This window comes from Anas acuta, chromosome 11 (assembly GCF_963932015.1).
Source record: "Anas acuta chromosome 11, bAnaAcu1.1, whole genome shotgun sequence".
Taxonomy (NCBI): Eukaryota; Metazoa; Chordata; class Aves; order Anseriformes; family Anatidae; genus Anas; species Anas acuta.
This window is the reverse complement of record NC_088989.1, coordinates 20,319,692-20,337,381: the sequence shown is the minus strand read 5'-3', so window position 1 is coordinate 20,337,381 and position 17,690 is coordinate 20,319,692. Positions and strand designations below refer to the sequence as shown.

Here is a 17,690-nt window from a genome sequence, read left to right as displayed (position 1 = left end):
TCTGTCCTACAAAACCTCAGCTGAATAACTGAAATACAGAACATAACGTTCTCTTCACTTGTTGAAACACAAATGGAATCTGTCCCACTCACAGAGCAAACATCAAAAGGGCATTATGTACAGCATCCCACTTCTGTCTGGTACAGTGCAAGAACCAGAAATAGAGAGCAACAGATGAACTTTTCCCCAGCAGTAGCTGCTGCATAGCTTTAGAGGAGGACAAAGAAATTTGCAATATACAATAATCAAGGAACAAGCCTGAATGGATACAACTAACATTTCAGTTTGCAGAGGTCACAGCTTGAGTCTAAGTATACCGTGTGTTTCAGTGTACTTCAAGGTTGATGAAGCAGATGGCAGGTCATATGACTCATTTCTGATATAAAATATATTATTTTGAGGCAACAACAGTGAAGAAGGTCATAGAGAACTCACTAAAACGAAGAACAGGAATTAGCAGATAAAGGAGGAATACAACCCGTAACTAGAAAACACAGCTGCTGCTTCTTCTTCTTTTTCTTCTTCTTCTTCTTCTTCTTCTTCTTTTAATCAATGCTCTTCATGTTTCACTTTCAATTCAAGATGCAGCCAAGGAGTTTTCACACTTGAGAAGGTCTGGCACAGCAGAAAGCTGCCCTTTGTCAAGAAGTTTTTTACATTAAAAAATACCTTTGCTTATAGTAGTCTTGAAGAAAGGAACAGCTTGGTGCAGGTGTTTCAAATGCCATTTAAAACCAACTGTTTAAAAAGTTTTTGTCATTTTGTTTGCTTCATTTGAGCCCTTAGAATGTCTTTCAAAAGATTGCTTTTAAACATGAACTTCTTCATATTGTTATTACCTAATTTAGAATGTTACTGAATAGTAACTAGCTATTTTATAGCAAAGTATTTTTCACATCAAATTAAGTGTGATTGTTTGCCCTTTATGGAAATGGGTTTTCACACTTTACATACAGAACCAATAAAACCCCAAAATTTGTTGATTAGATTGGACCCCCCTTGTGACAAAACAGGAAGAACTCAAGGGATGGAAGATTTATGGAGCTCTCTATGACATTCTCTATGCTTTTATGTTTTTTTGACAGGTAGTTAGGCTTTGGGATTCAGGAGTGAGTTACATGTTGAAGGTACATGGGAATTTGTGTCCAGATTACCTTTTTTTATGTATATGAAATGTCTTTTTACTTTATGCTAGAGCTGTTTGACATTGAAACAGGTAAATTAATGTTCACTCCAAAAACCTTTACTTTTAAATAAATAAATAAATTGGTATCTTACTGGAACTTGGTGTTTCTGCTGCTTGTCAGGAAGACTTTTTATGGAGCCACACAATTGCTGGATCCTTGCTTATGCTTTTGCATGAAACATCGACCTTTTGGGGGGAGGATTAAACTGTAAAGCTAATTGTATTAAACTCAGAAGTATGTCCACCTGCAACGGAGAACATGATCTGTGGTAATACAAATGGTAAAGGAAATTCCTTACATTCTCAGAAGGGTCATAAGCTCACCGCAAACATAGTTTTATTTAAGTTTGCTAGCCTCAAGTTTTTTTTTTGTTTTGTTTGTTTTGTTTTTCGTGGCAGATTTCACAAAATTTTACAAATATGATGTTATTTTGGAATTCCTTCATGTCTTGTTCATAATATGTATGTTGTACTTTTTCCTAAAATCCATATATTAGAAAAACAAAGTATTTAATTCCAACATTCTTCTGAAGTATTGGGAATTCCATATCCCACTGCAGAGTGTGAACCAAATACCAGATAATGATGAACATGTGAGCATCTGCAGAGGGTGTGTAGAACCATGGAGGCAGAGTCTGAGGCACTGCGCACTGCACCGTGTAGTTGCAGCCCTGACTGCACCCTCTGCTCCCCCAGCAGCACGAGAGACGGACATGCTGCAGGCACATCTCCCACCCCTGAGGAAGGGGGAACCCAAGGGAACGAGCAACATTGGCCCCAAAATCCCGGGAGGTGTCTCCTCCGTCCTGGGACCCAGCTCACAGCATGTCACAGTCCAGCCTGGGGCAAACTCTGAAGCCTTTGTACTACTCGTGTCAGGAAACAAATTATGGTAAAACATAATTACTTCTTACAATATAAGCAATACACAGATCTTTAGCTTGATCTGATCATGAGAAATAAAGAAGCTATTTCTCTTCATGACATGCCCAGATGCGGAGAGACAATTTGGAACAAAACTGAGAATGTTGGGTAACAGAAATATCCACTGTGCTTGGACAGACGTATGGGAAAATGGGAAGATACCCACCAAATTCAGGTGACAGCTGAATCTGAATTTTCAATCTTGAAAAGCAATACTTCGAGATCTTAATTGATTTTTACACAGGTCGTGTCCTTTTGCCTCACAGCGGTAGGGTCAGTGTTGTCTCATGGTCAGCACTGCCTTTACCCTTCCACCACTGGCCATTTCACCAGGTGGCCACTACAATCTGAGGGCAGCAGTCCCGCAACGCAGTCAAGGGCACATTTATTTATGTATCCGTTTTTATTTTTTATTTTTATTTTTTTTGGGGGGGGTAAGGTAGGGCGGCGGGGTGGGCCGTGAGGCGGGGCGGAACGGAAGGCGCGGGGCTCAGCGTTCCGGCGGGCGGCGGGGACGGGCGCGCCGTGACACCGCGCGGCCGCTTCGCGCCGGGCCGCAAGATGGAGGAGGCGGCGGCGGGCCGGGCGGGGCAGGAGATCAGCCTGGCGGCCCTGCAGCGCCACGACCCCTACATCACCAGCATCGCCGACGTGACCGGCCAGGTAGCGCTCTACAGCTTCAGCCCCAAGGCCAACGAGTGGGTAAGTGACGGGCAGCGGGGCCGGGGCTCTTCCCTCGCCGCCGGCCGGGCCCTCGTTATCGTATCGGTGCTGTGGGGCTGGAGGGCTGCTACAGCTCTGACATTTTAAAGTGTGGTTTGTTGTTCGTAGCCCTAATTCGGGAGCAGTGGGGCTTGGGGAATAATACTCGTCTGCGCGTTAAAATACGGCTTTCACCTCAGCTGGTTGTCCTCAGTGGATTGCGTATGGCTGCCGGTCCTACGGTAAAAAGGCGTCTCTGGAGGTACGGTTTAAGGAAAACGCCTGATTTAGGTTCAGAGCTGTCCTGTGCCTCCTTCGGGCTGTCCCTGCCTGTTGTAGTTTAGTCACAGAACCGCGAGACGTGAACGTGTGGAAGTTCAGTGCTGTGGGCAGCGCTGGAGCTGTGCTGGAGACCCACAAGCGTATGGTGAGGGCTGCTTGGAAAACTGAAGGACAAAACAGAGCTGGGGCACATAGTTAGGTTGTTTCGTTGTTCTGTGTGCTGGCACTCTACTTGTTTTAAGTAACAACTGTAAAAAACTATTTGTAGGTAATTAAGTGTAGTCCTTATTTAAAACGGGAGTTGTGAGAAAGGTGTTCAGCTCTGACTGTTGAAGCTGAGCATGAGAAAGTTGTGGGGTACGTTATATCCATCAGTAAGTTAGCACCATGAAGGAAATCTTCTGGAAGTGTGTTTAATTTCTGAACTTCCCTAAGAAAAAATAAGTAGTGCCAGAAAATAACAGATCACAATATCCTTATTTAAAAAAAAAAAAATACAAATGGTCTTTGTAATTGGAATGTTCTATAAAAGCTATCTCTGTGAACAAGTATGTTTCTTAAACACATCTGCTCTCTTTTGTAGGAGAAAACTGATATAGAAGGTACCTTATTTGTGTACAAAAGGTAAGGGTTATTTTTGTGTTTTCTTTTTCACTATGAAGAAGACAAAGAACGTGGCTACATGTACAGCTCCATACTGGATTTATTGCATACAGTTCATAATTACTTATTTGTCTAGCTGGTAACATAGGTGTTATATATTCTTTGAGAAGAATAAACTCTGCACATGAGTGAATAACCCTAGTGATAACACACAGAAATACTGCTGAAAAATCTTAGGGCCTGATAAATGCTACCTATGTATCCACACAAAAACCTAGTTTATTAACCTTATTTTGTTGGTAACAATAACATCTGTTAACGTATTGGGGTCAATAAATGCATAGCCACCCCACATCTCCTAAAATACGTGAAGTTGATCATGAAAACAATATGCATTTCAAATCAAATTAAATAATGTTCTTAACTTCTGTCATATCCTGTCTAGTTCTAAAAATGGATGATGACACTTAAGTTGCTTGAGGGCTACTTGATTTCCTTGTTAAAATAATGGAAGGAATTCGCAGTTATGTGGAATGGGTAAAAGGGCCTGATATTCTTGATGGAAGCAGCAAAACCAAGTATTGATTTAAGTTTTAAGTTGCCAGCATGTCAGAAATTTAACAATGAAATAACAGTGCTGAATGTAAGAAGTGTGAATAATGCAGACTTAATCAACCCATCCTGAAACAGACTGTCAGGGAGTAGGTTATTCCAGCTGTTGTACCTTGGCACTGTAAAGGAATACATGTCATCTTTTGCTGTTAACTTTGCCTGAGCTCCAAGTTTGGAAATACACAGTGTAAGAAAACCAACCAAATTAAAAAAAAGAAATAAACAAAAAGTTCCTGATTATTTCACAAAAGGTCTGTTAAGAGCATTAAATGAGTAACCCGTGACAGTAAGGACTTCTTTGCCACCTTCATAGAAACTCTTGGCAGGTTTTGTTGCTGGACATTGTTTAAAGGCGTCCATGTTGCTATAAAGATATTAATGCTTACTAGCTAATTCTATCAGTGTCTTTACCCTAGTGCCTTTGCTTAGCTAGTTATTTTTCTCAGACAATGAATGATCTAAAACAAGCCTCCTCTTCCCCCAAAGGCCTTCATCATGCTGCTTTGTTGATTATATGAGTGCTTACGGGCACAGCTCAGTATGGTGACATGATATTCATGCAGCAAGAGAAAATACACCTGAAACAAAACCATCTTGAATTTTCAGTGTGTGCTTGCTTGCTGCTTTCTTTTTCCACATGGTGTCTACCAAAAATGTGGATATTAAAAATTCTTTCACTAAGCAGTACAATTGTAAATATTTTAATAACTACTTTGAAGATACTGGGTAAAATCTTTATTTTCAGAGTATCCCTTTAGGAAGAAATTACTGCTTCTGGTTCCCCTCTAAGTGAATTTCCTGTTATTTAAGCCATCTTTTTTTTTTTTTTTATTGTCACGTCTATTTGCAGTAAAGTCAGTATTGCTGAATAGTATGGTTTGATGTTTTTTCTCCTCTAAATAAAGATTCTAAAAAGCTTCAAAGCTGTCTTATTTGAAGTATTAAGTACACTTGAAAATTAATCCTGGGCCTACCCTAGGTTTTTTGAATAGTTTTGTGGGTTTTTTTGAGCCATGTCTTTGATTCAGCAGTTCAGAACTGTAACACTAATCCTAACCGTAGTTGAGGTAAGCATGATTTTAAATTGAAATGAGTTGGCTCACCAAGAAATGGCGTAGAAGAACAGCTATTAGATATTCAGGACTGCAAAAGCTTTAGTTCATGAAGTAATGGAGATTTGAGGATTAATACGTAAACGTGTTTCAGAAAATTGTTTGTATATGTTGATCAAGGTATTAATCCATGCTTTTATTTTAATTAAAACAATAGGTCGGCTTCTCCTTATCATGGTTTTACGATAGTGAATCGACTGAACATGCACAACCTGGTTGAGCCAGTAAATAAAGACTTGGAGTTTCAGCTCCATGAGCCTTTTCTTCTTTACAGAAATGCTAGCTGTGAGTATAACATCCTTTAATCCATTTAACCCTCATATTCTGTTTTATAACCCAGACCACTTCCAGTTACCATGCTGTGTTCCAGTGTAATGCAGTGGGCTAGGTTCCAGTGCTTTATTTGATGTTTCTGTCTGCAGTACTAGATATGCTTAAGTAGCTGAGAATGTTTTTACCATGATCACCTGCTTTCAGTAAAAACTAGATAGACAAAGTATCGGATAGAAAAAGTTACATGCTTTTTAACTAATGAGCTTACAGGTCTAATATAAACATATGCACAGGGCTATAGCGTTATTAAAGACAAGTGAAGATGTATACCTGTTGAGAATATTTAACACTGAGAGAAGTTCTAAGGACTTCAAAAGTCAGATTGTGAAGCTTCTATTTTTTTCTTTCTTTTGCAAGAGGAAAATTAAATATTAATCAGTAGCTGCCTGGGTTGTGAAAATCGCACAGCTCTCAGTGATGGTTTCTTTCTCCAGAACAGGATTTGGAGTCTGGAGACAAATGTATCTGTTAAATTTCTTTGAATCTAGGCTTCAGCAAGTCTGGAGTGCTTTGAGATGAGTGGTAAAATAGTAGCCCTATCTTCATGCTGCAGTTTATCTCTAATACCAATTTGGGGTCGTCAGTTGAGTTAGCATTCCAGTTTGGCACACAGTAAAAATCTTATTACTGCAAAGAGCACAAACTATAACTTAGGTAGCTCTTTGAGGGAACAAGGGATTATATGTGTATATGAAACTATTGTGAGGTTAAGGAGATGATATAAAAGGTGTCCCATAGAGCAGTGTCCTCATGATATAAAACTATCACTTTATATCCTCTTATTTAGGCTACATCCTTGAAATTAGTTTGCTGTCTGGTGACAGGTTCTTACTGAATTACTTAGAGAACCCAAGTACTGTCTGGAAAAAGTACTTCCTCAACACAATCTCTTCTTATCATCTAATGTCTCCTTGAATTACAGACAGGAACACTGTTTTGGCTGCACTTCAGTGTACCTAGAAGACCAATCAGTTGTTAATCCCATCTTGTTTTTCCCCCTTGGAAAGCCTTCAGGGTCTGTGGGGCGTAGGATAGTTTCCATTAAGTTGACAGAGAACAAATTAAGGTGGGAGGTTTCTGTTTTTAATGGGTTTAGCAATCCTCCTTCTGTAAGCCTCTGAGAGGGGAACGAGTCAAACTTTGTCAGTGAATTGACGAGTCTAGGAGATCAGGGAAGGAAATGATTCATGAGAAATTGTGAGGGGTGTGTGTGGAAATGCTGCACTGAGTTGGGTCTTTAAGCAGGTCACTTGGTTTGGAAGGAAGAGGAACTGTAGAGGATGGTTGTAGGTACAGGGTAGCTGTTGAGGTGTCAGCAGAGGAAATGATTGCAAATGTGAGGCTGGTGATATAAGGGAAACAGGAAGCTGATGATTCATTTGTAGTTTGGAGCTTACGATGGTATCAGGAGCTACTGTGGAATTACCATGTTGTATGCTAGTGGGAGTGACAGAGGATCACTTAATGGAAATAGTCAGAGAAGGTAGGCTGGCTGTAAGTTCATTAGAAACCCCTAAAGCTAATTATATGCTTTCCTCTCATTGACGAAAGCCCTCATTTTCCTATGGGACACAACTGTGTAAAATCTGTAGGAGGCTCCTGGCAGTTAGGACAGAGATGACGGGAAAGTATGAGGAAGAAAGAAATTTAGACAAAAGTGTGCAAGGAGAATACGATAGACTTGATACTGGAAATAATTGTATTTTGGAGGGTACCTTTATTGCCTGTATATTTGTCAGTGCCACTGTCATTCTGACCAAAAGGCAGTGGTTGGAAATTATCCTGTATTTCATCATTCCATTCTGTCTCCTAGAAAGAGCGTGTCCAGAACCAGTCTGTGCTTAATGCAAATTGGAGATGTAAAGTTTAGTTAGTGTGCTGTTAGTTATTGTCCTGAGTGCTACAAATAGGCAGCAGATTACTTCATACACTCTGTTAGTGTTTGCTTTGTTCAAGAACAAATTTAGCAGTATGGAAAATTCTGTGTAAGCTTCTTAGTCCTTATCATTTCAGCATGTTAACTCCATTATATTCTACTTTTAGTTGTTGGGTTTGGGATTTTCTTACTTTCCTGCAGTTTCCTTAGTTGCCTGATCTCCATCCGTTTAATTTGTTGGGAAAAAAATGTATATATACAACTAAAAAGTTTCCATTTGCCTGTATCTGCATACTGTTCTAGAAACCTAAATAAGCAAAGCCACTTCCAGGACTGATCCATATTTACAGACAGACTTCAACATGTGTATGTTCTTGTTATACGGGTAGGTGAGGCAATTATTTCGGAGTTCTCTTCATGCAGAAAAGTGTCTGCTTCTGCTCAGCTGCCTGCTGTCATGAAAAACCTTTGCATTTTTGAGACCAATTCAAATAGGAGCTGTAAGGCCATAGATAATATAATGCTCATCCCTAAGGGATTTGTGGTGTGTATCTCTAAGGACTTAACGTGAAGTTCATCTGAGATCTTGTAATGACAGAAAGAGGATGGACTGCTAGATTGGGCATGGAAAAATACCTCGTTAGCAGGGTGTTGGCAACAGTCCTGTTTCTTTTGCACTGTTTTCTGTATCCTGTTTGAGGAAGATCTACTGTTGTTGTTCAAAATGAAGTTGTCCTGCTCAAATTGCTGAATTATTGAACTGACTATTTTGGTTCCTTAGCTTTCCAAAACTCCTGTTTGTTAATACTGCTGCTTGTCTCTGCCAAACAGCAGTGTGCCTGTATATTTAGGTTGTAACAAGATCAATGACAAATGGTGCTTGATGCTCCTCCAGGGCACAGTAGAAATAGAAGATGATCACAGCTAAATTATGGAGCCTCTCTTGAATACATGGTGACAATATTTATAAGTGATTTCAATATTTATATCACTGTTTTATAAACTTTGTATCTTCACTTTGCTCTGGGATTCTGCCTTAAGAAGATAATAAGGGCAAAGTCTGTCATGTGCACCAGTTCAGACCTCTGACATTTTTCTTTGAGAACAGTTCTGATGCTATTGAGTGACGTACACCGGTCTGTGCAGAGTCACTAACAAGTTATATGCGAAATTTTGCAATCCATATATAAACATTTCTGTTTGGCTGGAGGCTACAAGAAGAATTTGCCTGTCATGCTAGATAATCATGTTCTCAGTGGATTTACCATTCTTTTGTAGTTCGATTTGTGCAAATACATTTTTTATTACAGTGGAATTTATAGTTTGCTGCATAATTGAACTTAATTATTGTTAAAGGATCTCAAGTTTATAGCTAATTTAATTGCACAAAGACTTTTTCGTGCTCTTAGAATAACTGAGGGAATTGCTATATTATTCCCATGGGAAAGGAAGCCTCTCTTCTCTTTGGCTGTTTTGTATTTTTTTTTCTGTTTTTTTGCAGGATGTGATAAGAAAGTGTCTTTTATGGTTATACTACTAGCGCAACAGATCAAATGATAAAATATCTTTTGTACACCTACCTTCTCTTGTGTTCACTGAGCGACATGAAAAACATTTGGGTCAAAGTATTAGGTGCTATTTTGGTTAGATCTAAGACATGCAGAGGCTTTTTTTCAGAAAATAATACCTTCTCAGTACTTTTACAGGTAACTGAAATCCTTCCCAACTTGTTTTTTTCTCAAAATAATTCTGGCAGTATCATAAGATTAAAACCGCAAAACAATATTTAAATCTAAAAATTCGAGGCAAGATATGTTTACTTTAAAATTTGTATATAATGCTGTTTGAAAACTTAGACCACTTTTTCAGTAGTATCAGATCCTAAAGCAAAACTGACAGAATGTGGTGACTAAGAAGCTGTTAAGCATTGTACCAGTTACAGCAGTGAAATAAAGAAAACATTCTGCTTTTCTGTGTTAGATAGAATTAAAGAAAGCTAATATTTCCAAATAAGGATGAATCCAAAAATGCAATCTATCACTTTCTTGTTTGGTAACGTAACAGATTTTGCTTTTAGAATTCTCAAAAGTTAGACTTTTTAGATTATGCTTCATACTTTATATGTTATTTATTATTGCTTCATCGAGAACGTGTGTTGCTGTGTACATGAGATCCTTGTCTAGCTTTCTGTCTGGAGACGTACACGTTCTTTAGAGTGTTCAGAGCATTTGTTCCTGAAGCATTGAATACCACTGATGTATCTCCATCAACTTTCCTCTTCATTGTATTTTGAGAAAAAGTATGTTAAAATCTGTTTTAAAAAATGGATGTGGCTCCGTCCATAACATTAATAATAGTCTAGTCTAAAAGTTCTCTACTTTTTTTCAGTCTGTAATGTGAGAAATTGGAGTGTGGTGGCTCCTGTGCAGCAGTTTGTGTTTTTTTTTTTTTGTTTTTTTTTTACAAGTAGATACTTTGCTAAATTATAGAGGAAAATAAGTAAAAAAAAAAAAAAAAAAAAAAAAAAATTAGACAATGACCGTCTTACCTCTGAAGGTCTGCAAGAAGTATTCTTCTAAGTCCTTCTCGTTTATAACTTTCCCTCTGTATTGGTGGTGTTGGTCTTGATTAAAAGGCTTTTTAATCCAAGCTAGTTCTTTTGGAAGGTCAGGCAGATTTATTTCCATGGTTCTGAAAGGGCAGATGCCAAGTGTAAAACTTAAAAAGTAAAATAAATGGTCATTGTTTGATAGGTTTATTCCCCTTTCTTCTTATCCTTTATCCAAAAGTTAGAATTAGTGAAACAAAAGTAATAGATCTGGGGAGGTTTATACTTTGAAATGTAAAAGTTGGGTACAAAGTGTTGTCATCCTGCGTTATCATTAATGATAAACACTTGTATTCAGAACAGCAAACCAAAAGTGAGTTGCTTGATTTCAAATGGCTTTTTAAATTCTTTGCAGGAGCTTCTGATTGGTTTCGAATCAGGGAATCTTAACAGTTAAGGAAAGTATCTCATCATATTCTCCCCCTCTCCTCCCGCCCAACTCGTGAGGCAGTGAACGTAACACATCTCTGCAGCTGGCGCAGCTGAAGGGCTCTCCAGCAAGCGCATTAACCCAGTGCTTTAGTCCGAGATAAGGAAGGAGCCTGTTCTTGATACCTTTACAGCAGAAGCAGCAATGCGAGCAAGGGGGAGGGGAAGAACCATTGAAAGCTGCTAAGCAGTGCTAAAAATATTTTGTTTGACCTGAAAAATGGCATTCGAACTAGTAGGGGTTTTCTGCTCTAGTTCGGTGTTGTGTACTGGTAATCCCTCTCGTTCTTTGTCGTGCTTTGTCAGATGGGAGTTTGTTCCAGTGTTCCTGATCCTGGACGTGGCTGCTGTTTGACACCTGCTGAATTACTCCAGTGCAGCTGCTGGTGGGGTTGTGCTGTGAACGCTATTTGTGAAGTAGCTTTTGATATTCAAAGCAATAAGAAGGGGAGGGATGTTTTAAAATTATTTGTAATGACTTATAAATCTGTGTGACAGTCTAATATTTAAATTGAAAAAAATAAAGAGTTGTGAATGAGGAAGAGATCAGAGCACAGTGGCTGGGGGGGGATGGCATTTCAGCTAATCTTACTCCTGAAAGAAATATGAGCACTGAGAGAGATTATACACCTGTCTTCTATTTGAGGTGTAAAATGATGTATGTATCAGCTTTTTGTTTTAATGGGAGTGAGATTTGGTTATCTTCCGTGATTTCTTTTTAGGGTGGTTTCAACATATGAACCCATTTTTTTGCAGAGGAAGCTGGAAGGGATATTGTCTTCCACTTCCAGTTGTTGTGGGATAACATCTGAATTAAAACTGTAATTTTTTTCTCTCTTCCCATCAGCTCTTCCAGCTAGTTATGATCCATTTTACAACTTATCATTGTTTTGGATGAGGTGAAGCTATATCTGCACAAATGGTAACCTGGTTGAAGCAAGAGAGTGGTAGTTTGTAATCTCTCAAAGTGGTGCTGCTGATGAATCCCGTATACTTTTCCTTTTGGCATGGTATTACATGAACATTTTAACCATTTTGCCTTACTGTGCAGCCCTCAGCTTCTTGTTTCTGTCATTTCTCTGGTACCAGATGGCATGTTTGTTGAGCTGATCTGCAAACAATATCGGGGAACTGGTCTGGATTAAAGTTTACTCGGCTGACATAAGGGAGAGGGTGGATTGGGGTAAATTGAGTCATGGCAAAGTTGTGAGAATGTAAGGGTGGCGACACTGTTTATTTCCCCTAACTTGAAATGAAACCTGAAGTGCAACTGCAGCTGTGGCATGAAGCCTTACTTTAAGTTGCCAGAGTATGGCCTCTGTCCTGCTGTAGCACTCGGCTATCTCCACTCCAAAGTCAGCTCTGGTAGCTGGACAGTGCTGGAGCGGTGATCTGACTGCTCCTTGAAGCAGTGGAAGCACAACAGAGAAGGAGCCAGCATGAGAAACTGGCATTACACATTTTGATTAACACTTATGAGTCACTGCTTTTAATAAAAGTGATGTAATTAACTTGCCCAGGTATCTAATGTCCAAGAAGAATTTAGATTAAGATAACTGACTTATTTTAATTTTATCAAGTCTGGTTTGGCCGCGGTTAAGGATAACTTATGACTTTATGTGTGTCAGTGTAATGTGAATGCCACCAAAGGATTACGATGACTACGCTCTGTCTCTACTTGATTACTGAAGATGCTGCCCAGCGTTTGGTGTAGAAAAGCTAGAGTGAAAGTGTTAAAGTAGTTGGAAAAATGAGCCAATTTATCTGAAACTAATATTAGAGAGCTGCAGTAGAAAGACGTGCCATTAGGCATACAAACGTTCAGCTGATGTTTCTGCTGGGTGTAGTAAGATCATGGATAGCAAAAGAATTGGGAAGTACCAAGTCCTAATGCAAGGATGTTCATAGCTGAGGTTGCATGCATGTTAAACACATCAAATGTAGTAGGGCAGTTGTGGCAGAAAGTTTGGAGATATCTGGGGCAAGGGAGCTGAACTGAGGGTACCGATGAGTCCTCTTCTGAAAAGAGGGAGGTAATTGTTCCAGTCCGTCAGACCATATCAAACTTAATGCCCAAGTTCACTTGTTCATAATCTGCTTTAGAAGTTTGTGGTACTGCTGATGTTTTGTGGTGACTCCCTGTGATTGTTTGCCAGTAGTACAAAGTAAAGAGAAAAATGATACTCTGTAGGCAGAGCTGAGATTTCAATCAGCTTCAGGTCTTGTGTAGGCCTGTCTGGCAGAATAGTGTGTGACTCTTATCACTTATCCCATTAAGATATCGTTATAGGTTCCTTATCTTAATTTCTTCAGCAAGTATGCTTTTGAAGAAGCTTTCTTCCTTTAGTAGTTCAACTGATACAGGAGTCAGGAAAGGGAAAGAGCTTTTCTTTAGTGTTAAAATATCCTACGTGACTAAAGAAACATCTCGCACTGAAATGCTGTCAAGTCTCAATGCAGTAAACAGTCCAGTTGTATGAGGTGATAAATTTTCATAAATATTTTGTAAATGCTGGCAATGTCAATTGGCTTACGTGTTTTGCAAGGAGAAAATAGCTTAAATTGTTAAGCTATTTAAGTTGTTATTTATTTCTTTATGGCTAGAAAATCTTTATTGGCTATTACTTCATCTGGAACTTGCAAAGAAAGTTAAATGACTATAGTTACTTAAGGAAAAAGAAAAAAACATAGGAAGCAAAGTCTTCTTCAGCTTGTCTTAAGATTTTGTTATAGAAGTGAGGTATGGGCATGACTTCTTTGGTCCACCACAGCAAGGCTAGGGTAACTGGAAGTTCTAGAAAATTATGTTTGGTAAATAATCACAGTCTTTGCTGTGGCTTAAATAACCTTTAGTAGGCCTTTGTTGAGACTTTGAGTTTTTTTGGGGGGGTGTTTTTTGTCTTTTAAAACAACAACAACAACAAAAAAAACGAAATTAAATGTAAATCCAGCTAGGAAAGGTAGTGTGTTTGTTTTTGACTCTACTTTTCTGTAAGGATTTCAACTTAATGAAAACATTGGCATGAACTGTGCTATAAAGCTGAATTTTAAAAGGCTAAAAATATCCCTTCAGGAATGAAAATATTTCAGTGGTAACATATGTCAGGTGTCTAATCGCCTTTGAGGTACTTGCACACTCTGCACTGGTAAATTTCATAGATGAACCAGGATTTAAAATCACCTGCTGTGTGAATTGGATCGAATACAATTGTGAGAATAGTTTGCAGATTTGTTGTGTTGGCACAACTGTGGGGACAATGAGGAGATGAGGATGTATTTGGGTGAAAATGGCATCTTTAAAGTGGGGCTGCTGATGAAGAAATAGTATGTAGCACTGCTGACCGCGTTTCTTGCTCTGCCATGTCTTTCACTGAGTGATCAGGCTCAAACTTCGCCAAATTTCAGTGGAATTGTACTTGCCCTGAAAATCAGAGTTGTCCTGGGTGTCTTGCGGAGCTGGAATCTTTTTGCCCTTGCTGGTTTGTCATTGCTGCCTTTGAAGAGCAGGGTTCAGTATGAATCTGTGTTTAAGCTGCTCTGTGGATGTGACAGTACAGCTGGAGCGTTGTTATCACTCCCTTCCTGTACAACCGCTTCTCATGAAAAGAATTAGGAGAGGGAACCTTTAGAACCTTTAGGGAACCTGTGACTGAATTGTCATACTGCAACTCAAACTTGAATGCTTCTGTTGAACTTCAAAACCTGGCAGTGTTGGAAAATGAGCGTTCAAAAACTATGTGGATATTCTTCAGCCTAGTGTAATGGTGAGATCTGCCATTCTAAATAGGAGGTTGCAACCATAGTGGGAAGCCATCTGGAATGTGAAACTTCGTTTGCTTGCCTCTTCTACCTGTGAACAAGGATCAGCATTTTGTAGTCTGTCCATTTAATTTGTTTTACGTTGTATTTGTGTTTACCCGCATGCTATTTGTAATTACTTTATAAATGGTACTTGGTCATGCAGAGAATATTTGAGTGGAAATTGATGTTAACTCATACATTACTAGGCTAATGAGCTGTTGGTTTTTGCTTCCTTTCTACTGATTTATTTTTATTCTTTCAACCCTTGTCTTACACTTCCCTTTTTTTCTTTTCAAGTGTCAATTTACAGTATCTGGTTTTACGACAAGAATGACTGTCATCGAATAGCAAAACTCATGGCTAAGTAAGTACTCCTGATTGTTACTCTGTAATTCTTTTTCAGAATTCTTCTTCAGGCAAAAATTGAACCTATTACATGTGTGATTTTTTCTCTCCTTAAATTGAGAGATACAAAGTTCTTGCTGCTGTTGGGGTCTGTTAATAATCAAAACTATAGCACTAAGGCTTTTTTAAGTAATAAAGAATTCAGTTGAAGTATTAATTGGCCTCTTCTGAAGAGTGCAAACATAAGCCCTGTTTATTATCTTATACTTGTATTTAGTATCGAGATGCTTAATGGAGAGTAATACCCTGGTAGAAGATTCTCTGAAGCAGAAAGTGTAAGGCAAATAAATAAGGGCTGTGTTTTTTGTGTTTGGTGGTGGGTCGTTTCCTGTTTTAAAAGCTTGATTATTATTCCTGACTAAAGTCAAAAAAAAAAATGAAGGAAAGTGGGAGAAGGATATAGTTTTTCATTCTGCAAGATTCTGTGTTAGGAGTGTAGACTGAACTATGAAATAAAAGGAACTTCTTGCTAAACTTCTAGATTGTTATTCAACTTTTATTAATGCTTTTCTTCTTTCTCAAGAGATAAATCAGTTTATAAAATTGACATGTCACTTTATGGTTCCTGAGGTTCTTAGAAGTGTGGAGGCCATGCAGCGGGAGAACTTTGGAAATGATGTCTGTTTAAAGAAACCTTCAAGTTGTGTTTGCAGACATATGGCATTGTTAGTTGTTAAAATACTATCCATGTAGCAGTACAGTTAGCCTATCTGTGCTGTACGTGGTTGCACTGGCATGGCTTCAGTAGTTTGGGTGAACAGAAGAGGTCAAGGAAAGCTGAGGTACTTAAAATGTAGTGAGCGTAGGGTAGAGAGAGTACTCTTGCTTCTGTTCCTTCAGGTGAGGTGTGTTGCTGATTAAGCCTTGCTTATAGAAGAGGATGAGAATTCATTTAAGTGAGTCTTCTATGTTCTTTGTAAAAGGAAAGTTTTAAAGTGTGTGGCAGTGTGTTCATATGCTAGCAAAAATTGCAAAACACAGATGTATTCCTCAGGGTATTTTCTCTTCCTGTGTTCTCTGCTTTGTTTTTCTGCACCATCACTCTTTACTTTCCTGCACCTTCTCTGTGTGCTCTAATCAGCACATCATGTCTTGTAAGTCATGACATTTTAAAGACAGGCAGAACTTAATAATATGTAAAGTAGACATAGGATGAACATCATTTTAAACCAAATCGCTAATTTAGGTGTTGGCGTGACTGTGGATTAGGCATATCTTGGAAATGGGTTAACACATCAAGCAGATTTTGGGAATGTGTCTGGACCATAGTTACTTCTTCAGTCTTAGGCAAGTGAAACTACAGAAATCAAACATGTAGATAGAAAAAGTAATTGATTGGATATTGACAGAATACAGTTAAGTTTTTCTGAGCTTTCCTAGGACCTCTCTTCAGAATGGTTTTTAGTTGTTGCTGCTATTAGCATGGTCAAAAAGGATGTGATATTCACTAGCCTGCATATTGCTGGTAATAAGTCTTTGATTACCTGAGAGTATATTTCATAAAGCCTTTCCCTATTACTAGTATGTAGAATGTCTAAATACTCTTGGCTCTCTTTTTCTTAATAGCTGTGTATAGATGTAGGGGTAACAAAAGAATTTGCTGAATCCATTACTATACTTAGAAGCATTTAGTGCAAGTATATCAACTTGAATATTTTTTTAAAAGTCCTGTAGAATGAAAGCATACTTCATTTGGTACCATGTGTCTTAGAGCTTCTGAGAATCTAAAGATGAATGCTAGGGAAACTGGAATGAAGGCATTGTAGTTGCACGTTGCTGTAGAAGGGCAAAATTGCATTTCTGAGGCTGTTGTTACAAACCTGATGAAAAGTGGATTGAAACTGTTTTGCTGACATGAGTTTCTACAGACATCAAGCTTCCTCTCCCTGCAAATGGGTAGAAAGCAGTGAGAAGAAAAGTGCTGATGCTTACGTGTCCTTTCTTTTCAAACTACAGGGATTGTTTCAGCCTGGGATGAAAAATGTATTTCAAAAAAATAAAGTATGCCCTTTAATTAAATAATAATAATAATAATCCTTTTTAGAGAATGAGCTTTGTCACATGGTTGTGGGCCCCACCAGGCTTAGTTCAGTGGATTTTCCAATAGTTGTTTATCTTTGAGTATCAATTTAGTTTCACATTTTTTGTTGTTAGCAGCAGAAACTTGGATTTTGCCTGTTGGTGCCTTTTACTTAGGTGGGGTGTCCTGTATCACTTACAGGAAAGAGGACTGCATTTAGAGTATCTCAGAGCTTCAAAAACATAACCATAAAAGGTTTCAAGCTTTTTTTTTTTTTTTCAAGCTTTTTTTTTTTTTCTTTCCTGCTGTTTGAGTTGACCTTATTGTGCCAGATTGAGTTAACAAGATTGCAGGCCATCCATTTATATTTTGGTGGCTTATCTTTCAAAAGAAAAGTAAATTACTCTTCATAGGCTTTGTAATCACACAACTTCACTTCTCACATTCTCTCTCTGTCTCTCTCTCTCTCCACCCCTTCCCTGCTCTTCTGTGAGGTTGTGCCAGGTATATTTTCAATGCTGTAACTGCAGATATTCTTGAACAAACTGTCACAGCCACTTCTGTGTCCCTGAAGGAATGTGTGTCTCTTCCACTGTCTGATATAATGGAAAGAAAAAGCAGGCTTTGCTTAAAAAAGATTTAATCCTGATTGCATACAGAGCATGCTTGGTTTACAGATTTGCATTAGTAGAGGTTTTTTTCTTTTGACTTTTTACCCCAGGAAAAGGCATTTGATCTATAGAATTTTTTTATTTTAAAAACGAAATCTAGAATTTTCTGGAATGAAAATTGTATAC

General features: G+C 38.5%; 2 protein-coding genes across 11 annotated transcripts in view; one reads left to right on the top strand and one right to left on the bottom strand.

The window, feature by feature from the left end:
• CACNA1D (calcium voltage-gated channel subunit alpha1 D) overlaps positions 1-10,699 on the bottom strand; it is a 244,308-nt gene extending 233,609 nt beyond the window's left edge. For 5 of the 9 annotated variants that reach the window (XM_068694619.1, XM_068694621.1, XM_068694616.1 and 2 more), the window contains exon 1: positions 10,179-10,698. In XM_068694619.1, coding sequence (XP_068550720.1) covers positions 10,179-10,317 — 139 coding nt within the window. In that variant the 5' untranslated portion in view covers positions 10,318-10,698. Of the gene's footprint in view, positions 1-10,178 lie in introns of all 9 variants that reach the window. The other 4 variants (XM_068694613.1, XM_068694612.1, XM_068694614.1 and 1 more) reach the window with 1 other exon arrangement.
• The window catches only part of DCP1A (decapping mRNA 1A), a 33,651-nt gene continuing 18,567 nt past the window's right edge, over positions 2,607-17,690 (top strand). The window contains exons 1-4 of one of the 2 annotated variants that reach the window (XM_068694630.1): positions 2,607-2,812; positions 3,678-3,718; positions 5,579-5,706; positions 14,766-14,832. In XM_068694630.1, the coding sequence (XP_068550731.1) occupies positions 2,672-2,812; positions 3,678-3,718; positions 5,579-5,706; positions 14,766-14,832 (377 nt within the window). In that variant the 5' untranslated portion in view covers positions 2,607-2,671. The remainder of the gene's footprint in view (positions 2,813-3,677; positions 3,719-5,578; positions 5,707-14,765; positions 14,833-17,690) is intronic. The other variant, XM_068694631.1, reaches the window with a different exon arrangement.